At 42.9% G+C, this 25,128-nt stretch overlaps 2 protein-coding genes across 3 annotated transcripts; one reads left to right on the top strand and one right to left on the bottom strand.

The window, feature by feature from the left end:
• Nucleotides 1-34: 34 nt before the first annotated feature.
• Nucleotides 35-20,340, top strand: LOC128758780 (NAD(P) transhydrogenase, mitochondrial-like). 2 transcript variants are annotated; one of them, XM_053865114.1, is made up of 22 exons: nucleotides 35-326; nucleotides 794-947; nucleotides 1,453-1,682; nucleotides 1,882-2,081; nucleotides 2,560-2,647; nucleotides 2,719-2,807; nucleotides 2,891-3,078; nucleotides 4,498-4,631; nucleotides 4,695-4,886; nucleotides 5,404-5,554; nucleotides 7,165-7,326; nucleotides 7,394-7,504; nucleotides 7,582-7,727; nucleotides 8,871-9,066; nucleotides 10,695-10,928; nucleotides 12,327-12,487; nucleotides 13,735-13,914; nucleotides 14,003-14,162; nucleotides 18,215-18,296; nucleotides 19,449-19,567; nucleotides 19,879-19,994; nucleotides 20,059-20,340. In XM_053865114.1, exons 2-22 carry the CDS (start codon nucleotides 818-820, stop codon nucleotides 20,203-20,205), a joined length of 3,216 nt encoding a protein of 1,071 aa, XP_053721089.1. In that variant the 5' UTR covers nucleotides 35-326; nucleotides 794-817; the 3' UTR covers nucleotides 20,206-20,340. The 2 variants fall into 2 exon arrangements, with proteins under 2 accessions (XP_053721089.1, XP_053721088.1); XM_053865113.1 differs by lacking the exon at nucleotides 35-326 and having other exon boundaries at nucleotides 616-947.
• dtwd1 (DTW domain containing 1) lies at nucleotides 20,030-24,584 on the bottom strand. Its single transcript, XM_053865116.1, has 6 exons — nucleotides 24,530-24,584; nucleotides 24,061-24,116; nucleotides 23,472-23,787; nucleotides 23,236-23,373; nucleotides 21,396-21,684; nucleotides 20,030-21,267 (listed from the first exon to the last, which is right to left on the bottom strand). Exons 3-6 carry the CDS (start codon nucleotides 23,727-23,729, stop codon nucleotides 21,038-21,040), a joined length of 915 nt encoding a protein of 304 aa, XP_053721091.1. The 5' UTR covers nucleotides 23,730-23,787; nucleotides 24,061-24,116; nucleotides 24,530-24,584; the 3' UTR covers nucleotides 20,030-21,037.
• Between the last annotated feature and the right edge of the window lie 544 nt (nucleotides 24,585-25,128).

Below are 25,128 nucleotides of genomic sequence, written 5' to 3'. Positions count from 1 at the left end.
CAACATCTAATGCTTCAGTGAAAAGAGCTTGTCTGTCAGCAAAAACGACCCTTTCAGCCGTTTATTGTTCATTTGGCCTCTAGAAGCATTTTTGTATTGTTGACGTTAACGAAATATGTCTGTTGGAACATTTGAATAATCTTGTTAAACCTGTAATTGGCTGTCGACAGGTATTTAAATCTGCTCCCAGGCTGGTCAGCAGTCCAGTCACATGTCTGCCTATTTATACAACAACAGTGCCGCAGTGGTATCAGACTGTGAAGAGGAAGATCCAGGCGTCTCTTTCCACAGCACAGCAGTGGATTCTGGGCAACAGGGTTGTGCAGGTGAGGTGACCATGAATCGTAGTTCCTCACTAAAGCCAGTGGTGGTCCTTTTTCAGAAACACTGAGAGGCAAGTCTAAAGCATTCGTCACTTTTCTAAATCATTCAATAATACCGTCATGGTTTTGACTGAATGAGTACAAACAATCCATCACACACACAATGCTGGGTGCTTTGACCCTTCGTGTGATTCAATATCTTATTTGATGACCCACAATCCACTGCTTCCTGGCACAAGTTCCTTCTCTGGCGTCATGGCTCCAGATCTCGCGAACAAGTCTGGAGTGTGTCACCAACCGTGTGTGTGTGTCCTGCTGAGCTGAAATGTCACACTGCTGTCTGTAGGCCTCACAGAGCTGACAGGCAGACTGTGTGTGGGAGGACAGAGAGGATTACAATGCTAATGTGATTTCTTATCTGAAAACGTTGACTTATCACCTACGCCTGCTGCTTTGTGTTGATATTCCAGAGCCAAAAATAATTCAGAGCGGCCATGTCGAGTCTGCTGCGCTGCCTGTCATCCTCCTCCAAAGTCTGGACCCAGCGTGGGGTCTGCAGGAAGGTCTCTGGACGGAGGACTTTTCGGACTTTCCCGGTGTTGTGGGACCAATCTGCATCAAAAGGTAGGAATGTCCTCCAAGCATTCCGGACTTTTGGGGGGGGCAAATCCAACATTATAAGTTGTGTGTGACACACGGACTTCCCTAAACAAGAAGAGAGCAAATGAGGCTGTCTGGTGTGCGAGACAGGTCAGATAAAGGTGACACTTGAGAGTTGAACTGCTGTGTGACTGATTCTATTTATGGCGTCAAGAGTTGCTCACATGCTGCTTGTCGGGAGGCATGAAGTGAAAGTTTTGTGAGTTCCTGTCCCTTTAATAAGTGTGTCTGGGACAGGACTGGGTGGCGGTGGAGTGTAGGCCTCCATGTGGGCAAGTTGCTGGCTCAGAGCCAATCACCTGCTCTCAATGTCTCCATGACAGCAAGGTCACGACACCATGTATGGAGAGATATGTGTAACTAGATAGGCAAACAATCTACACATGCCCTCGTCACTTGTTTTATAAAAACAATCCCTTCATGGAAAGCTGAATTAATAATCTGTGATCAAATCTGATTTTGTGTTTAGGTGTCCCGTACAAAGATTTGGTGATTGGCGTTCCCAAAGAGACGTTACAAAATGAGCGGCGAGTGGCGTTGTCTCCCGCCGGCGTGCAGGCACTGGTGAAACAGGGTTTCCGGGTCCAGGTAGAGAGCGGCGCCGGGGAGGAAGCCAAGTTCTCTGATCAACATTACAAAGATGCTGGTGCCGCCATCACGGACGTCAATGGGGCCCTTGGCTCTGACCTGGTCCTCAAGGTTTGAGCAGTGTTTATGTCAGTGTTTATGTCAGATTGACCTTATTCAAGAAAATATAATTAACAGAATTGTTCAAGACACATAGCCATGAGCAGCTGCCAATATTTGCCTTTGTCAGGATAAATATTTTCCGTATTAAACTCGTCATTCTTTTTTATATTTCTGAAGTTCTTGAACTCCTGAGCTGTTTCTCCCTCAGGTCCGGGCACCCACTCTCAGTGAGGCAGACCTTCTAAAGCCCAAGTCCACTCTGGTGAGCTTCATCTATCCAGCTCAGAATCCGGAACTGATGAAGAAGCTGGCAGAAAGACAGAGCAATGTGCTGGCTATGGACCAAGTGCCGAGAGTCACCATTGCACAGGGCTACGACGCCCTCAGCTCCATGGCTAACATTGCCGGGTGAGGCACAGACTCCAGCATCCCTAACTGTTTTAAAATTGAATATTTCTTTAAGTGGTTTATCTGATGTTCATCTATGTGGTATTGTACCCCCTGTTCAACATAAAATTCTTCCACCTTGCTTAAAATACTAATTGACATTCTGTTTACAGTCTTTTTCTCCGCTCTTATGACCATCAGAACCTTGTCATGAATTATTTTCCATGTAAATGCTGGCTGGATCCATATTTTACATTATAAATGTAATGCGAAATATAATAATAATAATATTTAAAAATCCTTTCAAAGCTGCATCTAATGCATTACAAAGTCAAATAAATTGCTTTAGCATAGCGGAAATCACTCAAGATTTATGCTGAAAAACAAAGAAAAAATACTCATCTGGAAAGCTTTAATAGTGGTTTGGGAAGTTTTCTGTCCGGAGGTAAGTGAATTAAACCGATATCTCAGAGTTTAAAATATATATATTTCTTTTCAGGTACAAGGCTGTGGTTCTGGCTGCCAATCATTTCGGCAGATTCTTCACCGGTCAAATCACAGCAGCAGGAAAAGTTCCCCCCGCTAAGGTTGACATGAAACTCCTCTGGTGGTTGTCTGAAAAGTAGAACGTTCTCACAGTTGTTTCTTCTGCACTCAGGTCCTGGTGATAGGAGGCGGAGTGGCTGGCTTAGCTGCAGCGGGAGCAGCCAAGTCGATGGGAGCCATAGTGAGAGGATTTGATACCAGGTGTCTGTTTAAAATCACCATTCTGGATGCTGTCACGTGTTTATTGTTATTTATGAGTAACTGAACTGTTTCCTGGCCGTCAGACCTGCAGCTCTGGAGCAGTTCAAGTCCTTTGGTGCAGAGCCTTTGGAGGTGGACATCAAGGAGTCTGGCGAGGGAGTTGGAGGCTACGCAAAAGAGATGTCGAAGGAGTTCATAGAGGCTGAAATGGAGCTGTTCGCTCGGCAGTGTAGAGAAGTTGACATTGTCGTTAGCACGGCATTGATTCCAGGTCAGAAATTTGAAACTTTATTTTTATTACAATCTTTTTCTCCAACAGACAAAATAATGTGAAATGTGTTACTGCAGTCTCGTCACTTAAGTTTCATAAAAACATCTGTGTGCTTGTGATCATTGACTTGATCTTTGGAAGGGTTGCAGGCAACACAGGAATGTTGTTGGATATCACTTCCAATATTCTGGAAATAGCTGAAATATTAGTAAGAGACACAAAATAGGATTTACAATGTGAATATAACAGTGGAATAAGGCATCTTAAATCATTTTAAAAGAGTTGTAGAAGTAGAGGGTTCACACAAGGAATTTTATCACAAAGGTCAAGAGAGATTTTTTTACAAGTACGAATTTCATGACAATGGTTTCATAACAATTTACAAAAAAGAACCCTGAAAACGTGATATACGAATATACTACATTATTTATATTGTTGTTACATAGATTAGTGACATGAGCCATAAAACATGATGATAATAAAAAATGTTTTTACTATGTGAAATACTAAACGTAATTGAAGATACCAATCTGTTTTTTTGGTACCTCCACTGCATCTTACTGTGTATGTGACAAACTATCTAAAACATAAGCCATGGCAGGTCTCACAAATGTCCGACAGCGCTTCCATCTTGCTAAAACTTCTGATCATTCCTGTCATCTCTCACTGTCCCATCCTTTACACGCTCTTCTTCACCTTTGATCTCTGTCCATTACACTGGATGGTTGGCTGTTTTCATTAACACTGCATTGCCACATCACCCTCGTTCCTCTTCTCTCCATCTCATACCTCCACCTCTCCGACTTGTCTTTGGTCTCACTCCAAATCACTGTCAAATGTCATTCGAAAACCTCATATTCCTAAGGAGGCATATCCATTCACAAAGGAGTCTCTAACCTCATCCGTCAGTGTGTCCATCAACACAGAAAACAAGAGTGCTGGGTCCTCTGCAACTAAGCACTTGCTGTATTAAAATTCAAAATAAGATTTGAAATTGTATTAAAATAAAGTTCAGCTAGTCATGCTAGTCAAAGACTACACCAAGATGAGCCATTCCATGATTTTTATCAAGGAAAAACTTTGGCCAGGCCACTGTGTTTAACTGTTTGATCATGGGGTGCCAGACCTCCCTTTCCCCAGCCACCTCAGCCAGCTTTCACCGTGAGAGTCTTAAAATAACCAGAGCTCCTGGGTCTGCTTTGTGGTCTGCTGGACCTGCCTGAATACCTCCAGTGATGGTGAGAAACATGTATTCAGACCAGGACCAGATGGAGACTGGGCTTTGTGTGCTTCACAGGTTCTTTAGTAGCACCTGGACCGGGAATGGGAAATGATTTAAGCTGCCAGTAGATCCAACATTGAAGGGTAATGGGCCTCTGAATTTCCCTCCGTGACTGATGTTTCCCCCCGTGTTTGCAGGGAAGAGGGCTCCCATCCTGATCAAGAAGGAGTTTGTGGACTCAATGAAAGATGGTTCTGTGGTCGTGGACCTGGCTGCTGAGGCGGGGGGCAATATTGAGACCACCAAGCCAGGAGACCTTTATGTTTACAATGTGAGACTGTTTCTGTTTTCTATTCACCCACTCGGAATTGATCTACTTTTGTTTTCCCTCAAGGGCGTCACTCACATCGGCTACACAGACCTGCCCAGCCGCATGGCGACCCAGGCGAGCACGCTCTACTCCAACAACATTCTGAAGCTGCTCAAGGCCATCAGTCCAGACCAGCACAACTTCCATTACGAGCCCAAAGATGAATTTGACTACGGAACAATTGACCATGTCATCCGAGGAACCCTTGTCATGAAGGTGAGTTTTTAGTGCCACTTGTCTTTTGGCAGGTCCCGCCTCAGCTGGCAGCCGCGTCCCACCTCCAGGCAAGCGCTGTCAGCCGCTGTCATGGCTGGAGAATGGGCCAAATGAGCACGAAACTTCACTCCCAGACGGGAAAAGCTCACATTTGAGCCCAAGAATGTTTGAAAATATACTTTTCCAGGAATTCTGGCTTTGGCACATTGTTTATGGCAGTGAAAGCATGCAACCCCAGCATGACATATCACTTTACCCCTCGTTAAACCCAGCATTATTGAGGCCACATAAAAGAGAATTTATCTTTATAAAAACCACTGGTAATGGTTCATGATTGCTGTTTTTTCTGCACGGGATGTCCTGCACAATGTAATTCGAGTGGTTTGCACATCCAGACGCGATCTCCCACAGTGCATCGCCTCTTTCTCACGCAATCGCAGAGGAACCCTTTTTTTTATTTCATCTAAATTGTTCTTCTCATTCTTTCACGCATGTGTCTGTTTTCCGATCTGTCCAGGACGGTCGGAATATGTTCCCCTCGCCCCTCCCAAAAACAGCTCCACCCGCACCGGTGAAGCAAAAAACTGTTGCAGAGTTGGAGGCTGAGAAAGTGGCTGCTGTCTCCCCGTACAATCGAACTATGACCTCTGCCACCTCCTACACTGCAGGTCTGTGACAGTACTACTCAGTTATTGTGGCTGTTGATGGCTGATTCTTCATGTGGTACATTTTCCAAAGATCAAATCAGATTCTTTTGATTCTTAAATCAATAATTGAAAGCCAAACTATAAGTGCAAGTGGCTGAAATATAGTTTTTCTATGGACTTTGAGTTAGGAGTTCCCTTGTACAACTCACATGAGAATGTGTTTTCCACTCTGTGGAACAAGGTTTGAAGACGAAGTCAATCGCTGTATGTATGGCAATCAAATAATTTGTCAGGAGATGCAGAAGGTTGGATGTATGGTTTGTTGTAACTGAGGGTTTGAGTTGAGCTGTGGTGGCTGAGCGGTGCAAAACAAAACACTTTCATAAAACAAAACATAAAATCGCTATAACAAAACACAAGTCCTAGCTAATGACAAGAGTTGTTGTTTTGTTTGCACCTCTCAGCCACCATACGATTTTTTCCCTAGTTCCGGTGCATTGAGATCTGATGAGCAATTGGAGTTTAGTAGTTATTTAAACTTGTCTTATTTAGCAGCCATAAAGATGCAATTTTAAATGTTCTTGCACTTATATTTACCTTGAGCTACATGCAAACCTCAATACAGTAATGCAGTCACGATCTTATCATGTGCAAGTCACAGGAAAAAAACATCAGTCACACAAGTGAAGACAAAGACAGATGTTTTACACAGTATGAGCAGGAAAACAAAATCATTGCCACTGACTTAATGCCAAAGAACATTCTTACTCTGTTCTGCACCTCAGGAGTTTCTAGTACCCATTTATGGGGATGTTTCATATTGTTTACTTGTCAAGAGCGGTAGAGATATGCAGTTTAAAAACTCCTTGCCGCTTACATCCTTCAACCTGGCTGGTACAAAAACAGAATTAAAACATGCTCCTGATCAATTCCACTTATTGAATTTACGCAAATCGGATGCCATTCAAACTAAACAAAAAAAAGCTTTTATTTTGCCTTTCAATGATTTAATCTAATAAAAACACAGATAAAGTCAGAACAAGTTGTATTATTAACACGCTTTTTTATTGTTTTTCCAACTGTGTTTACTGCTTTCCTCTGTTGTTGCATTCCATTGCTGCTCCGCCAAAGATCACATAATCTTCTATGGAATTTATAAAGCAGTATGAAGTAATATTTAATTTTGCAGAGCTCGTTCGTTGAATGAAAAAAAGGTTTTCTCTGTGGACACTTCAAAGAAAGCCAAAAGCACAGAAAATAACAAGGATTTTATTTTCCCTACAAGCCAAGGAGCACAATGTTCTCCGAAACACTGTAATAATCTGTCTTGCTACAATCTATCAACAAATCAGGATATGTGAAATGGGGATTCAGAAATCATATTTTTGATTCATTTACTCATGTCCTCTGTCTTAATGATGTTTGTATGGAAGAATAATGCGACTGTTAAAAATGTACATTCAGTAATCCAATGCAAGATCCTGTGTGACTGAGTAATAGCAAATCCTCTGCTTTTTGACATTGCAAAATATCTTTCTCACCTGGAATACTTGAATGCTGTATATTTTGAGATGGTTTATGCTTGGACTGTGCCTCAAGAAAACTCAAACTTTGTTTTCTTTTCGCTCCAGGTCTGTCCACTTGCCTGGCTCTGGGCATCATTTCCCCAAACGCAGCATTCACTCAGATGGTCACAACGTTTGGTCTGGCTGGAATTGTGGGGTATCACACTGTCTGGGGTGTGACTCCTGCACTGCACTCTCCCCTCATGTCCGTCACCAACGCCATCTCAGGTCAGAGGTTAATACGAATACTGAAGGAATGCTTCATATTTAAACTTGTCTTTTTGCTCATCATCAGGGCTGACAGCAGTTGGAGGTCTGGTGCTGATGGGAGGAGGTCTGACTCCCTCCTCTCTGCCAGAGAGCCTCGCTCTGGCTGCTGCATTTGTGTCCTCTATCAACATCGCCGGTCAGATGTTCACGCCACAGATGGAACCGTGGATTTCTGATAATGTTTCAACTAAATGTTCTGTGTTGAACGTCCAGGTGGTTTCTTGATCACCCAGCGCATGTTGGACATGTTCAAGCGCCCCACTGACCCGCCTGAGTACAACTACCTGTACCTGCTTCCTGCTGGAGTGTTTGTGGGAGGATATGGCGCTTCAGTGGCAGCAGGATACAGTATTGAACAGGTGATGAAAACGCATTCAACTGGATTCGACTGCCGTTATTCCTCCCACAATGAGGGATGCATGCAAACATTAAAGATAAACATTAAAGACAACAACACAATCAACACTGTACACTGAAACAAGGAAAACGCCATATATATATATATATATATATATATATATATATATATATATATATATATATATATATATATATATATATATATAAATAATTAGGCTCCTATATCAGGGGTGGGCCTCAAACTGTGAGATTGTTGTGAGGGGCTGTCAAGCCGAAAGAATGAGGGGCAGAAGAAAAAGCGCCTTAATATGATGGAAAATGCTAATTATGTCAACTAGGGTAGAGACATTTTATTTTGTAGTCAATGAATGAAGAGCTACAGATATAATATGATATAAATGAATGTGTTTATATTGCCTTTTTTGAGGAACAAGAAGTACTTGCAAAAGGACAAATAAATGGAACTGTTCAGAGCGGAACTAATAATAAATAGTAAGACAGTGCGAAATAAAATAGTTTTATTTTTTAAAATTTTTTTAAAATTTATAATGATTGATCCACCAAATTTGTAATGTTTCATATTTTGCAAGTCATGTCGATTCAAGGGGGAAAAGACTGGGACTTTCTGGTGCATCACAGGACTTGACTGTCACTCTGTAGGTCAGGGTTTTCCTGTGGGTGAAGGGGGGTGAGCGTGGAAACTGAAAAAGTCCATGTGAAGTCAATAATAATTATCAGCTGGACTATTATCAAACAAATGAATGAATTTCAAAATGATCCCTCTCGACCTTCCCGGCAGTCGTGCAGAAAATGTCTGTGGTGACACAGTTTGTTTGGGAGACCAACAGGAATGTGAGCAATCAATGCAAGACTAAGCGTTTCTCTGAGAGCGAAACGTCCACAAAAGGCGATGACAGAAAGCTTTCTTCATCATGTTTCGACTTGTGGTTAAAAAAAGAATCACAGTCAAGAAGTGCACCACTTGTTTTTATTTAAATAAGAATGTTCTCTCTCAGGGAGCGTGGTGGAGTTTGGGTTTGTGCTCTGGCCTCACACCAAGATGTTTGTGGGTTTCGATCCCACTTGAGTTACTGGAGGGTTGATTCTGTGAGATAACTTGTTTCAGTGTCTTTGGACTGCAGATGATGTACCTGGGCTCCGGCTTGTGCTGCGTAGGTGCTCTGGCCGGCCTCTCTGCTCAGGGCACCAGTCGCCTGGGAAACGCACTGGGCATGATGGGAGTGGCAGGTGGTATCGCCGCCACCCTTGGTGCGCTTAAGCCTTCACCTGAGCTGCTGTCACAGATGTCGCTGGCCATGGCCACTGGAGGAACCCTGGGTAAATCTCCTCACACCGTCAGATACACGGGTTGAATCCAAAAAAGATAACTCAACGAGTGAATCATTATCCTAACTAGATCCATATTCCTTTTTGCTGCATCTCTGAACTTCACTTTACTCACCATCATTCGACCATTTTGCATGCACTTGTATAAATATTCAATTCAGAAGCGCATGGTTTTCATCTTCAATGGGCTTTCCTAGTTATTATTATTATTGTTATGATTATCATAGATCAAACCAAATAAGCAACATACTTTATGAACTTGTCTGAGCACGCTACTGGGAAAAAAACAAAAAAACATTACACATGCTACTTTCACAGTATAAGCCTCAGCCTCTGATCCAAAATAAAATAAAATAAAAGCTTGTTTTTGCTGCTTTAATGAAACACAAAAACACCTTTAATTACTGGACAAAAGAAGAACAACAAAAACCTTCTGTGGAATGTTGGTATCTGTTTTTTTTTTTAATTCACATTATTTAATACTCAATTCTAATTGGCTGAAACGTTTTTTATAATCTGGCTTCATTATGTAGTTGTAATAAAACTAGAGTAATTTCCATATGTTAAAAAGAGTATGTGAAATATGACCAAACCCACTTCAGACAGAGACAAATTCACAGCAGTGTTAAATTCAATGCTGTTTTGATCGAGCCACATTATACAGTGCTTCACCTACGGGGGGCGTCAGTGATGCTTCGAGTGAATGGGACAGGATTGTTTTGAAAGAAAACCAAAAAATTGAGTTTTATTCATGTTAAAGGAGCTTATGAAACAACACACCTGACATATATAGATTTTTTTTGCATCAGTGGATGCAGGAACGCCGAGACAGGAGACTAAAATTCTTCCTAACGTGGCACAGACTGCGGTTCAGATGTTGGTTTCAGTGTCCTCGAACAATTCTACACCTCCACTTCACAATGATCACTAAAACAACTGTGTGTGTGCTTCAGCGCTGCTGACAAAGATGTTAACTGTCAATTTAACCATTTATTTCAGGTTTAAATTCCAACTTTATGAAGCGTTTTATAGCATACGATGAAATATTTCCTGACAAAGCCAGTGACCAATTCCAGCTTGCGTGTAATAGAGGGATCAGTTCATGCTAACCCTGACTTTATGTCTGTGTTTAGAGAATATTAAACCCACCAGAAGCCTCATGGTTACTTTGCATGCCACATTCAGGCTCTTGTTAGCTTTTTTTCTAATTCATCACAGAGCATCTATCATCTGTCCAACTGCTGAGATTGACTTCTTGTATTGACGTTAAGTACTCTCAGAGATCAGGGTGATAAATGACTGCTCACCAAACATACACTCGGGCATCAAAGCGTGTTTGATTCCCCTCTCTGACTGTTTCCTGAGTACAAATCAAATGTTTTAAACTTTCCTCTGTTCAACTTTGAAGTTCAAGAAGTCATTTTTTTGGGGGGTGGCAGGGTGGAGAATACTTGAAGGCAAGTCTTTGTCCCTTAATCATGTCCCCCTTTATTCCGTGAATCTCCTCCAAAGTGCACGCAAAGTTCGTGTGTGGAGTGAGCCAGGAATAGTCCTCCTTGAGATTTACTGAGCTCTGTCTTTTGTTTTTTTTCTCCCTCATCCTCTCTCCTCCACTCTAGGTTTGACCATTGCCAAGCGTATTGAAATCTCAGACTTGCCGCAGCTTGTGGCGGCCTTCCACAGCCTTGTGGGCCTGGCAGCCGTGTTCACTTGCGTTGCAGAGTTCATGATTGAGTATCCACACCTGGACACCCACCCGGCTGCCAGCGTGCTGAAGACCGTGGCCTATCTGGGCACGTACATCGGCGGCGTCACGTTCAGTGGCTCACTGGTGGCCTATGGCAAACTTCAAGGTATTTTTTTTTCTAGAAGACAGAATTTTTTCTTTGTGTTTGTTGTTTGGTGTAGAGTACTGGCATTATAGAGGTAGTTTTTATGTTTTTTTGGCTCATAACACGATGTTCCTCAACAGAATTACTTTACTACAATCCAGAATAACTTGCATTTTATGTATTTATTTACATCCAGAGTTTATTCAGGGTCCTTTTAAATAGCACAGGCCAAAAGTTTGGACACAACTCTCATTCAATGCCTTTTCTTAATTTCCCCAGCAATTTCCATGGTAGATTCTCACTGAAGCCATCAAAACTGTGAATGAGCACATATGGAATTATGTAGTAAAGAAGTGTGTAATGACTCAAAACATGTTTTAGATTTTCAATTCAACCATGCAATATACACATATCACTCGATTCAACTATTCAAAAAAACATTTCAATATTAAACAACTAAGTACATTTAATAACTTTTTATTTTTTTAAAATCCATGTTTCAATATTTGAAATGTTAAATTAAACCATTCAATATCCTGTTGGCACTAATATACTCTCATAACCCTTTACTTTGATGACTGCTTTGTTACTCTTGGCATTCTGGCAACGAGCTGATCACCTGATCAGGTTTTCCAACAGGTGACCACATCATGAAGCTCCTTAAGAAGGTAAAGTGGTTGCAGCGCTGCCAACAGAACAAAAGGTGGCTACTTTGAGTCATGTAATTCCACATTTTTGTCCTTGCTACAGAATTCCATTTATCCTGCTTCATATATTTGATGTCTTCAGCATGTATTTACCATGCAGAAGGTAGTAAAAATAAAGAAAAAACACTGAATCAGAAGCCCTTCCAAACCTTTGGCCTGTATCATATAACAAAGTCCTATTATGTATTCAGAAACCTGGGATGTTTTGTTGGTTTGCAACAGGTAAATGTACATTTACAAGTGACAGATTGTGAAAGCTGCCTTCAGCAAACAGTTAAGTTGCTCTTCATGACGGGTTATATAAGGAGCAGTCATTCTTCCGTGCCACCGAAAATGTTTCTCCCATTTAGCAACACTCTCCAATGTTGACTTGCATGGCCCAGTATTCCCCTCTGAATTCATCAGGGCTCCTCCATCAAGTTAAACTCTTGAGACCATGTGTTATTCTGGGTTTCCACAAGTTAGTGTTTCCAAAATTGGCCATTATTACTGTTGCGTGACATGAACATCTGAGGGGCTTTGTGATAATCTGTCTTTGGGTGCAGCGCAGTAGCGGTTGGTTGAGGGCGGGCTGCTGCGCTGATTTGTGGATGGAAGAATTGGATAATGTGTTTGAAGTTCATTTTGACATGATTTATCTCTTCAAATGATTTCCTGAAGCTCTGCATCATCACTTCCAGACCTTCTGTGAAATGTTTTTTTTTGGTTCCAGGCGTCCTAAACTCTGCTCCTCTCCTGCTCCCTGGACGCCACGTGCTGAACGCCAGTTTGATGGCAGCATCTCTGGGAGGAATGGTCCCCTTCATGCTCAGCACCAGCTATGGTACTGGGATGGGCTGTCTGCTGGGAGTCTCTGGACTGTCCACGGTGATGGTGAGTCCACGTAACATACATGCCAGGAATTCAATGTTTGCCAATAAGGTGAGACTGTATCAAAGGACATGGGTCAATTCAAGGCCAGAAATCTCCGCTTTCTCAAAATTATATTTTCATTCTTAAACTGAGCATTGGTTAAAGATGGCTCAAAATTAAATGGTGAAGTTGAACTGCAATACTTCAATTGAACTTATTAAATTTACATTGGTAAAGTTGCACAACAATGAAATAACTGAGGGAATGAGAAATCATTTGGGACTAAGTGGTTAAAAACTTTTGGTTATAAAGTTCCATCATGTTCCCAGTACACGATAGAAGTTTCTATTTGAATTTGAAATGCATCTTTACAAACAATGGATGAGCTCATGTTCTGGGTCAACTTTCACACTGACTTTAAAAGAGACTCATGGAACTCACAACTCAGCTGTTTGATAAACTGCTGCTAGATGTCGGAAAAAAACTCATCATTTCAAAATGCCAGCCTGTCAAGCCTTTTTATCTGACCTGCAAGAGCTTCAAGTGCATGTTGCTGGCCCAAAATAATACTTGTGCATGTGTGCACCTAAAATGCAATCCCTCATCCAGTGGCGAACGATTAAACGGTGAACTTAAAAAATGATGCTGATGTACTGAAGTGAATTTGATGAAAGATGAGAAGTTGGTGTTATGTATTGTGGAGAAAAACCAGAGTGGATCTTGTGTTTTGATCTGAGTCTGTGGTGGACCACAGAGATGCTAAAATGAGCCTCACAGATTTCGAATGGAGACTGTTGCGACTCTGTTTAAACTGTTAAAGGAGTGATGTCATGAACCGTTCAATACATCTTGTAATGCAACGTAGACTCTGCCATGCAGGTCTTACATGATGGCTACTTTCCATCCAGGTTGTGGATTTGAGCTTGGGTTTGTTTGTCCTCGGTCTGGGCCCTCTGGTTTCCACCCACATGCCAAACCTACCACATGCATGCCGGGCGACAACCCACCATTGCCTTATGTGGGAAATAAGAATGTGTTTTATGGGCTGATAAAACGCCCTCCCAACTCTCATACTCCCAAGTTAAGAAGCAAAGTGTTTGAATCAAACATGAATTCATGTTTAACATAGTCAGTTTGATACAATTCAGGCTGTGTTTTTGTTTTGAACACATCCATTCTCCATCACTTATCAAACCTACGTTTACTCCGCAGCCTCTCTCCGGTCTTCATGGTCACTAGACTCAGCTTTTATCATCTGCCTCCCTCAGGGTGTCACTCTGACTGCAGCCATCGGAGGTGCTGACATGCCGGTGGTCATCACTGTGCTGAACAGCTACTCTGGTTGGGCTCTCTGTGCTGAAGGCTTCCTGTTGGACAACAATCTCATGACCATTGTGGGAGCTTTAATCGGGTCCTCCGGTGCCATCCTCTCTTACATCATGTGCGTGGTGAGTTCTCATCTGCCGTGTCATGAAAAGCCCACAACCTTGAAAAAGTATCGGCAGAAACTCCCGCCGTTTTGTGTTTGTCCCCAAGGCCATGAACCGCTCTCTCCCCAATGTGATCCTGGGCGGCTACGGCACCACGTCCACCGCCGGCGGAAAACCCATGGAGATCGTCGGCACTCACACGGAGGTCAACGTGGACCAGACGATCGATATCATCAAAGATGCCAACAACATCATCATCACGCCAGGTACCGGACATGTCTGAGCTGTTCAAGATGATCATGCCCAGTCGCAGAAAATTGTTCAATCTGGTAAATATTTCAGTGGTTAACGCTTCATGATTGCATCTCCTGAGGAAGTCGATTTTGTAAATATTTGTCGGAGGGATTATCCAAAGACTTTAATCGGTTGCTGACAGCGCCGCTGGGATAAATCTGGCAAGACCAGACCGCTAAAAAGCTGTTTACACGAACTTGGAACGCTCGCTGATGGCGCTTCGATTAGATATTGATTTCATGATTTCCTCGGCGAAAAAGGTCGCGTTGTTCATGGCTTTGATTTGTTTGTGATGTGGATTACAGAGAAGCAACCAGCCATCGGGACGTCTTTAATGCTTTGGCAACACTAATGATGATTTTTATTGGCATTCATATGGAGGAAGTCCACGAGTGGAGTAGCAAACACACTGCATGGTCAAGATGAACTTTGAGTTGGGACCAACTCAAGCTTTCAGTCTAAGCCATTACATATGACTATGTGATGCCGGCGCTTCGCCAGCTATTGATCTTTTTCATCCTCAATCCCAACTCTGCTGGCACCTTTGAAACCTCACCACAGATTTATATAGATGTGAGTTTGTAGTATTGTTATCTGTTTCATCTGATTCAGAAGGTTTCAGTTGCCATTGTCAATGAGGTTTGACAGACTAGGAAAGTGCTTTGGGGAAAATAAATATCTGAATTTAAATAGAATATAATTTCAAATATTACGTAGTGCAACAAGGGGTGTGATCAATAAGAAGAGTGATGTGTTTCATCACTGATGGCTGAGGAGAAGAAACTGCTGCAGTCTCTGCTTGTCCCTGGTGGTGGCGCTGGCATGCCACCTGCACCAGCACCTTAGATGATGATGGTCAGCTCCCACTTTACGTCCCGGGGTGATGATGGTGTCCGGTAGATGGAAGGAGCCCACCGTGTGGTTGAGGCTGTCCACCAAGTCCACAGTCGTCTCCACTGTCTTCTGAAGGTTTAGCTCCAGGCTCCGGCTACACCAGGATACCAGCCGCTCCACCTCCCTCCTGTAGGTGGACTCATCCCCGTCCAAGATGAGGGTTGTGCTGTCCGCAGAACTTGATCAGTTTAACAGACTGACGGCTGGAGGTTGATCCAGTGTTGAGACAGTTGTCCCCAGCTGCAGGTGCTGGCCCTGGTCGGTACGGAAGTCAATGAGCCACCTGCAGAGGGAGTTGGGCACGTTGACCAGGAAGAGCTTGTCTTGCTATGATCTCTGAGATACTGCGTTTCCTCTAAGTTTTTCTCTGACTGATATTTATAATGATTAATACAATACTTGTGAGTGTAAAGTTCAAGGTTTTGAGGCTGCTATGAGTCACCGAGAATCGTAGGAAAGCAAGAGAGAAGTCAGGGGCCAAAGGTGGATGGAGTCGTTGCAGCAGCTCTGACAGACCGAAAAGGCGAGAGCCAAAAGAATAGTTGCAGTGTTATTCCAGTTATCTGAGAATTTAATACACCATAAAACATGGAGCTGTATGAACATGTGCCCAGTCCATCATGCTGCGGGAATGTCTGGAGAGAAGAGGTGCCGTGTTCGAGAGTCCTTCACCGATGATCCTGAACGGCTTTCAACTCGCACATCGCGTATCTCACTCGTACCAGACTTTGACAGTGAAGGGTGAAGGGCCAGCAGCCATATTAAAAAGCTCACCGAGCAGAGCAACTGAGCTGCTGGAGGGTTTTTCTTCAGGTGGAGTGGGAGCCCACTAGGGGGTGCAGTGCGTCCACTTTGTCTTCATTGGCGCGTGACGCAAGCGACTCCCTCTGTAGTGAGCCGATGACAGCATCTTGATTTATTAAATAGAAAATCACTAACTTGCATGACAACCCAACGGCTGATGAGTGGCCCCAGAAAGAGGAGTCATTCTGAATCACTTGGACGCTTGTTGTTTTCCACTGGCTCCAATTCAGCACCGCGACAGCTGTGTGGTCCAACATGGTGGTTTTGATTAAGCAAACAGTGAAAAGTCATCAGAACTATTGAGTCCAGACTCCAAAGCTCTCTGCGTCCTGTCAACAACAAAGCATCGCAGTGAGGAAACAGAAGGCCCCGCTTGTCTGGGGAATTAGAAAATGTTGGACACAGGTGACGCCTCTCCAAAAATCCAATTGGGCCGATGTTGAACTCTACTCGGTACCTCAGCGGCGGGGTTAAATGAGGGTTAGGGGAAGACGAGGCAAATGGCTCTTTGCACGCAAAAGTTACTTTTTTTTCTTTCTTTCTCAGAACAATGATTCTCAGACGCTTTTTGTGCCATGATCTAATACGCAGAAGACACTTGCGGTGCGAGAGAGGAGGAAGAGGAGGAGTGAAGGGCCGAGGAATAAATAGTTTATTCTTGTTGAACTCCTTTCAGATGGTTTTAAAAACAGCATTTTTGTGTCGACCAAACACTGAACCGCGAAGTTAGAGGAGGAATTGCTGTGGGATACCGTAGACAATGAATGACAAAACCTCTGACATTAAAAATCAAAGTGAAGAAACAATGGCGGAGCGCTTTGGTGTGTGATCGCTTTTCTATAAGATTTCGTGTGTTTAAGTGGATTGTCTTGTTGTTTGAGGTTGATGTAAGCTGTGGATGATGGCGTATTTCCTTTTGAATCTCTGTATGATTGTGGAGATTCATGTTGAGCTTTCAATAACAGTGGCATCTTCCACTGCTCAACAAACAAACCCTTTTGATTCAAGGGTTTGATCCTGTTTCCCTTTAAGTCTTTCAATTGAATATGTGAGTCAAACTCAAGGCCTGGGGGCCAAATCCACCCCACCATTTCGCCCCTCAAATTATAGTCACTCATCTCTCGTGTCAATATTGTGCTGTTTTCACGTAGCAGGTGATGAATATCTGCCATTCATCTGGTCCAGGTGATGGAAGTGTCTTCTGCAACTCCAGTTATACTCTAAACCAGTGATTCTAATCCATAGGGCCGGGGCCCATGGTTGGGCTGCGACCGCCTCCGAGAGGGCCGCTAAAAGTCTTTTTGTTTTACACCTTTAGGCCGGAAGGGCCACGAGACACTCAGTTTTAATAGATTAGCCACATATGGTGGCAGTAGTGTGTCTCTGAATTGACTTGACAGCTGCAAATCTGTGATAGTTACTAACTGCAGAGAAGAAAAAAATGCCACCCCCAACAGTAAAAACTGTTCATGAAAGCACCTGTTGAAGCAGTTTTGAAAATTAATAGAACATTTTATGGCGATACTTTCATTTACACTTTACTTATATGTTCTTTGGAGTTTAAATACAATATATTATTTTCATTTATGATATTTAGACATGGTTTTATTACATTTATTTTATTTAGAATTTTATTTGTTCTCAACAGTTTGCATCAGGTGTATGTTCTTTCTTTTTTTCTTTAGTAAATATGATGAATGTGACTTTCACCTGGTTGTGCTGCTGGTTAGACTTTTCTATGACAAATATCTTTGCAATGATCACATGATATCATGTCATGTAACAAGGTTTTGGTTTGTTTACGTGTAAGTAGATTAAACATGGTTATTGACCACAAATGAAATCAAGAATAATGTTCTATTACTTGAATGGGCCCCAAGATCAAAAAGGTTAAGAACCCCTGCTTTAAGTTACATTGAAAACAGATACAAAATGTGGGATTAATTTGCCATGGCGAGTTAACGTTTAATTAAATATACGTTTTTTTTTTATTTGGACGCGTTTATAGTTCGTACCAAGGAAACAATACAAACATCAAAGATAATACTTCACACTACGAAGTGATGAAATACACCAAGACTCTTTATAAAAGGGAAAAAAAGCACAGGACCTGCGAAACATTTTAAATGTTGTGAAGGACCATAAAAAAAACCAACCTAAAACTAAGTATTGGTTCATTCTCAATCCGCCTGAAGGTATTTTTTCTTTGCTCGTTTCATGTGTGTGTATTTTCGGTGGCCCCGATGAACGTGAGTGTTTTAGATGAACTCTGTGTTGATTCACTGTGTGTGTTGAAGACTAACTCTGTGGATGTGTGTGTGCTCAGGCTGGGGTCTGTGTGCTGCCAAGGCTCAGTACCCCATTGCAGATATGGTGAAGATGTTGAAGGAGCAAGGCAAAACTGTCAGGTGGGTGTTTCTTTCTCTTCCTGTTTACATGAACAAATGAGCATCTTTGGCGTCACGTTTTGAAGGTCTGTCACTGTAAATGATTTATCAGCCAAGCTGTCATAATGGAACTATCCTCACCACCCTGAGAGACATGTCCTGCAAGCTTATCCCAGGTCTGCTCCAGGGCCTCAACCGTCCTCTTCTGTCTAGTCTAGTTCCTGCAGTCACTACAGACAGCTGGATTGTAGAAAGAGCGTTCACCTTTGTCGTCTCTGTCCATAAAAGGTTTTAAGTGGCCAAGAACGGATCACATGATCATCTCAGAGTGAGCCTAATCCTCCAAGTTAAGGCATCTCTTGTACGACCCATCATAGGTTGACCGTTTGTTTACCTTTCCTGGCAACCTTGTTGACAGCTAGTGCACGTGAACGCATATTTGTATATATTTGTGTATATATATATATATATATATAGATATATATCTATATATCTATATATATATATGTAGACGTTGGGGGACTTTTGCGTCCTACACTGACGAAAAAGGCAGCCTTCAGCGTTGTGATACGCATTCAATGGACTGAAAGGGCGGGGCGGCGTGGATCGTGCGTCGTGCCTCATGTAGCATCGCACATGGGAGCATCATGCGCGAGGGGAGAGAAGGAAAAATACTTCCATTTAGCTCCAGGCGCGGGTGTGTATCGCGGAGCGTGAGGAGCAGCGGGAATGAGTAAGTGCAGGGAGCATCACGCATTTATAACCCCTTACGTGGCTCTCCTCCTTAGTGAGGATCCTGAAAGTCACCGTGACTAGACCACACCACCGTTTGATGGCCTTTAAATTACATTTTGACATGATACTAAACATAGAATGGAGAACCTTCCCATAGCTCACATTAACCCCTACCTCCATCTGTTTTTTCACACGTTGTGCTGCCAATGCGTAAGTATGCGACGCCTTTGTAGTCAGTATTGGACGCAAAAGGCAACTTTCCCAATGTCAATACATGATGCCATGGGAGTGAGGAAGGGTTGGTTTGGACCAGGAAACAGCAAGTGTGTGTCTGTTCCACTTGTACATTACAGAGCTGGCAGCACACTGACAAATATGAGGAGACCTTTTCTTCCTGCACTCCAGATAAATGGCAGCCCCTGAGCCATATTTTTACAGGTTTGGGATCCACCCAGTGGCTGGACGCATGCCAGGCCAGCTGAACGTGCTCTTGGCCGAGGCCGGTGTCCCTTATGATGTGGTTCTGGAGATGGATGAGATCAATGACGACTTCCCAGGTAAGACGTCTTCTGTTTCACAACATTGCGCGTGATGTCTCGCAGCCTGCCGGGAGGGTGGTGGCAAATATCACTCCATCAATTGCACAATAAAAATAATCACAGCATCTTTGATCTCCGCCTGGATCACGTCGTAATCTGCAGACACGCCATGTTGTCAGGGAAACCGTCTTTGTTTTCCTAGCAACAGGCCCAGCTCCCTGAGACACATGGTTCTGTTTATGATGGAGATAAGTGCGGCGTTGGAGAAGCTAATAACAGGACCTTAGCAGGATGTCTGCTGGTATGACTTGCTCGATTGATGCCCACAGAAACTGACTTGACGTTGGTCATCGGGGCCAATGACACCGTGAATTCTGCTGCACAAGAGGATCCCAATTCCATAATTGCTGGGATGCCCGTCCTGGAGGTCTGGAAGTCCAAACAGGTTGGTGCAAGTCGGCCCTCCAGTTTCATGGAACAGAACTTTTATTTGCTGCCGTACTACACAGGTGATCGTAATGAAGCGTACTTTGGGCGTCGGCTACGCTGCAGTCGACAACCCCATTTTCTACAAACCCAACACCTCCATGCTGCTGGGAGATGCCAAGAAGACCTGCGACAGCCTGCAGGCCAAGATCAGGGAAGCCTACTACTAGATGCCACCACCTCTCTGTGGTGCAGTTTGTGTGTTTGGCTTAGGGAAGACTGGACTGCAGCCGTAGGACTGACGTGTCAGAAACTAGCGCTAAGCATACGCCTTCAGAAAATGTAAATGGTTTTGTAAATAAAAATATTGTATCTCAACCTCACTGTTCATTACCGTTTTTATTCAGTCATTGCAGTCGTGTAGCTGGTCAATGCTGCGCCCTCTCGAAAAACAGCAGTTGACTTTTTTTGATGTGGCTTCGATCCAAGTTCCAACTTTAATAATTTGGCCTGACTGATTCGTTTTCATGTCTGTGCCGAAGTTGAGTTGTTTTAGTCGCACTCATGAGGGAGCCAAACCAAAGGCATGTCTGCAGTTCACCTCCAAAGAGGTTGCTGCAGAGTCCTACTCTGCGTGCCTCTTTGCTTTGTGACATTTGGAGCATGGCATAGCAACTCCAGATACCACTCAGATTCTGATTTGTTTGATATGCATATGCATTTAACAGATCAAAAACAACTTTTCAGTCGACAGCTGCGTGAGCTCTGTCATGCATGGAAGATACTGGTTTTTCAGTCAATCGATTTATTTGCATTAATTGTTCAAATTGACGCATCAATTGTTACAGTGCTGAGGCTCGATTTCGTGGTGGACGATAAAATAAACAAGAATTCCCTTTTCACTTTTTATATCAATTTGGTGTGAGGAAAAGCAGAAAGTGGAAATTTGTGTTCAGTCGTAAACACAGTTCTGCTCTGGAATTTCCCCACGACTAGCCGTAAATCTGTCATATTTGTTTCTTTTAAATAAAAAAGCTTTGTTTGCAGTGGTTGTTGACAACCTCAGTTCCTCCCAGCTAAAGCCTTTGCTTTGTTGACCACCAGGTACAGGTAGGAGTAGAAGAAAAGGAGGTTGTCGTATTCACCGTTGTACTCTTGAGCAAGGCAATGCTCATGGAAGTCCTTGAGGAAATAGTAGATGGCTTCAATGGTAGCCAGGTGAGTGTCCGGTTTGCCCTTCTGGCTGCGCCAGAAACATGTTTTCCTGGTCTTCAGCTCCACCTGAAGCAGGTCTGCAGAAGAGTGACACAGACAGCCATCATGTGTGGGGGGGCGGGAAGGGGGAGTCAGAATGAGGGCACCTTGTGCGCTCATCACCGGGTCTTTGAACCACAAGACAAATGCAATTTCACGTAATTACCTTGCAGTCTCTCATCTGTGCTGATCTTGCTGGTCTGGTTCCACGTGCTGTCGATGAAGACCACCCTCTGGAGGGGCCACGCCCTTGGCTCGGAGCCCCTCGTTTCAATCAGGGTCCCTGACCCGCAGCAGTCCCCGGCGCTCTGTGTGAGGTTTCCAGCTTCAGCTTTCAGCCTCTTCGGGGAGGGTTCATTGAAGGAGTCATGTGACCTGCTGTCAGATCTGTCAAGCAAACGCTGCATCATGTCTTGCACTTGGACTGACCCTGGGCCAGGAAACACCAGCACCACCTACGAGGACGGAGTCACAGGGTTGGATGGTGGTCTTTTCAAAACACACGTAGAGCACGTAGATATTTTTAGACCTCAACTACATGCCTTTCTGTGCGGTTGTTACATGAGTAAATGCTACTCGATGAGGAAGCAAATGTATCACTGTTATTGAAAAAAAGAATGCTGAGACTGTGAGGTTTTGCCATTTGCTCAACTTATCATCACTGATGTGTCATTGAAGTTATAAGCCACAAACTGACACAAATCACAGGCTGGATTTTAAATGAGCTGAGGTGAGATGAGTCACCAGGTAAAGCCATGAAGAAGAGCCACTGCTGTGCCTCTCAGTGTTAAAGTTGAATGGGTTCGTGCAAAAGATGGAGGACACTTGGTTTATTTGGAGATTATTTTCCCAAACTTGTGATGTTTGGGGTTTGATAGTAATAACCCCCTGCATGGACGCCCAGTCCCACCAGGGTTAAAAAACAACCCTTCACATTAGTAAAGCACACATTGCTTCTATTCATATGTTACCATAAGTGTGTGTGAGAATAATCATTTCCAGACTTTAAGCCACTACTTTTTTGATCTGAACCCTGCAACTTAAACATGACTAATATATGGCTTTTTCACAAGCTGTGTCAGAGCAGATCAATGAAATCGCAGACATTTTATTAAAGTGCAGTTTTCACCAGTGTGTTTGAAGCTCCGCCCCACTGGCAGTCTGGCACTACCGAAGACTATGGTGGCGGAGCTTTGGACACGCTGGCAAAAACAGTGCTTTAATAAAATGCCTGTAATTTCATTGACAGCTGCCGAGATGAGATCAGTCTCGATGCTGGAGCTTCAAAACAAGCTCAGAAGTGATCACATTTTTAAGCCACTACTCAGAACCACTGACCTTTTGATGTAGACTGCACCACTGCACCTACACGCTGCTTATGCATGTACAAAATCATTTTTTCTTCTCAAATGTAGTGGGTGCAGCTTATAGTACGGTCACATGATTCACGAAAAAACAGAAATTGATACAGATTTAACCTGGAGCTGCTTGTATTGGGACCAGAAAGCAGCATCAAAACTACCTGAGAGAAGAATTACGGAGCTCAACTCTGGCAACACACCTTGATAGAAGGTGTCGTCTGCCCATTTTCAAAACAATTGGTGGAACGCCACCTTGTCTGACATTGTGTTGTCAGAGTTGAGCTGTGCATACATTCATGCAACTCTGCAACTTGCTGGTTTTGGTCCCCCAAGCGAATTTGCTAGTGGAAAACATGACACCCACTTTGATGATAACAGGCATGTCAGGAACAGTTCTACAATAACTACCCAACAAAACAAAGTAGATTCTACTCACATTTTCAGACTCAAATCATATTCACTTCCAACAACTTCAGTTTCACGAGGCACCAAAAATGTACACATTTTCTTAAGTAGCAATAATAATAATAATAATAATAATAATAATAATAGTAGCCAGATCCAGTAACATTCCAACATCAATATACAATGTAGAGGTTAAATAGTTTCTAAACAGGACAATTTACGCACGCATGCCTCCCTCACCTTGTCTTTCTCGTACTCGGGTATGCACGGATAGGTGTATATGGTGACATCGGCAGGAGACAAAACCTTAGCGTGAATAGCGGTGCTCTTGCCGTCTGTCTCATTCGGATGTTTGATGATGTCAATCTTGACAGGAAGCTGGTAAACAGAGGATTTCAGTCACACAACAATGGACATGATGTTCATTTTCCATCACATTCAAGCGAGCATCAGCTCCATCGTGACCTCTGACTGACCTTAATTACGGGGACTTCTTTTTGGCTGAGACCCACTAATGAGCAGCATGTGTAGCAGAAAAACATCCTTGATCCTCCACATTTCTCACACTTCAACCTGCCCCTCCGCTGTGCTTCCTCCAGACCCACATGTGATGCCAGTTTTAGACCTTGAAGAAGCCGCTTGGCAACGTCACCAGAGCCTGATGAATCACAGGAGACGGTTGCGTTGTCACGAAACCCAGGATGGAGCTTTTGGTCCTGATCCAGACCACTCATGTTTATTCTTTAAATGTTGACAGACCAAGCTGGAGAACGTGGAGCTCCACATTCAAAGCTGAGCGGGAATAACAAAACAAGAGAAGGACACATCAGGAAGAGGAAATTCAGCTAATGAAACTAGCACACTGTTTTCCTGCGTCAGCTTTGTTTATCTGGCAAATAGCTTAGTGTTGAGTTGCGACAATGTTATGCAACTATTAAACACAACCTCATTGTCACTTTGACATGATTCGATTTTCCTTTTAAAAATACATATTTAACTAATTGTGAATAGCTAAATTAAATTGTTAGATTTTCACCATTAACAACGAAAGGATAGAGTTTATACCTGTTATACGATGTAGTCACACAAGCATCACAACAACCTCGTGTTTTCCAAGGAAGCTGCAAAAGAATGAATCACGTCATAAGTATGTACCAACGCAACTTTACAGCTCCATCATTGACAGCACTTGAATTCTGCATGGAAGCAGAGGAGGTCCATTATAGTGTCTGGTTCTATGTATTACAACACGAAGTCTGTCCCATTCCAATGCATTACTATAGACGTTATATAACGCGTTTCTGATCCATGAAAAACTGTTGAATACGCCAACATTTATCAGCACTTTCACTGACACCAGCTCTTTTATTGGAGCCTCATGTGGTCCACTGCTGCTAACTGCTAAGTTACCGCATATTTGTCACTGTAAAAGGCGTTGAAGTTATTGCTATACATCCATAAATAACAGGATGTATTTTAATCATTAGTAAAATCGCTCGACATTCTAGGGAAATTCGACAAAAAAAGAGTTTACCGTTGTATTTGTGAAGCACGGCGTCTTGTTTCCAGCCGGAGTTTATTAAGCGAGCACAAAACGGAAATAACAGTTGAAAACTACGGTGGCCGTTAGGAGCGAGCGCGTATAAAAACATTAAAAACATAACAAACAAAAACAAGAATCAACATTATTATTTGCATGTATCTATCCTATATTGTCTATTTTCAAGTGTCTTTCAGTCTGCCATGACAAAGTATTTGAAACAAAGTAAGTCTGGCCAGAAAACAAGAATATAACACAGTAAATGACATTGTATTCTTTAATAGAACAGAAGACAAGAGAAGACTAGAAGAGAATATCATTCCATTATCACCACTCTACCTCCAGCCTTTTGAGCTTTTCAACATTTTATAAATCATTTTTGAAATCAAAGGGGTTTCTGCATGACAGCTTCTAAAGATAAGTTGCAGAGCAGGAGGTGTTCTGGATCTCAGCTCACACAATGGTCACACCTGTCCAGTGCAGCTCTGTAGAACACACCGCAGACTGTTCCAGCTTTACCAGAGAAACAAATCCTGAACCGGATTAATCTTATCATAGCGTTGTTATAGTTTGGTTGTACATTTTAATATGGG

This window comes from Synchiropus splendidus, chromosome 5 (genome assembly GCF_027744825.2).
Source record: "Synchiropus splendidus isolate RoL2022-P1 chromosome 5, RoL_Sspl_1.0, whole genome shotgun sequence".
Classification (NCBI taxonomy): Eukaryota; Metazoa; Chordata; class Actinopteri; order Syngnathiformes; family Callionymidae; genus Synchiropus; species Synchiropus splendidus.
Note: the sequence above shows the minus strand (reverse complement) of the source record. Positions and strands in the feature narration are given on the sequence as shown.

Bases quoted from the DNA above. Each gene is read 5' to 3' on its own strand.
- LOC128758780 (XM_053865114.1), top strand. From the start codon at position 818: ATGTCGAGTCTGCTGCGCTGCCTGTCATCCTCCTCCAAAGTCTGGACC. The intron at 7,327-7,393 runs GTCAGAGGTTAA...GCTCATCATCAG, and splicing joins CGTCACCAACGCCATCTCAG to GGCTGACAGCAGTTGGAGGT. The intron at 12,488-13,734 runs GTGAGTCCACGT...TGCCTCCCTCAG, and splicing joins CTGGACTGTCCACGGTGATG to GGTGTCACTCTGACTGCAGC.
- dtwd1 (XM_053865116.1), bottom strand. From the start codon at position 23,729: ATGAGTGGTCTGGATCAGGACCAAAAGCTCCATCCTGGGTTTCGTGAC. The intron at 21,685-23,235 runs GTGAGGGAGGCA...CCGTCCTCGTAG, and splicing joins CCGAGTACGAGAAAGACAAG to GTGGTGCTGGTGTTTCCTGG. The intron at 21,268-21,395 runs GTAATTACGTGA...ACTCTTCTGCAG, and splicing joins CACAGATGAGAGACTGCAAG to ACCTGCTTCAGGTGGAGCTG.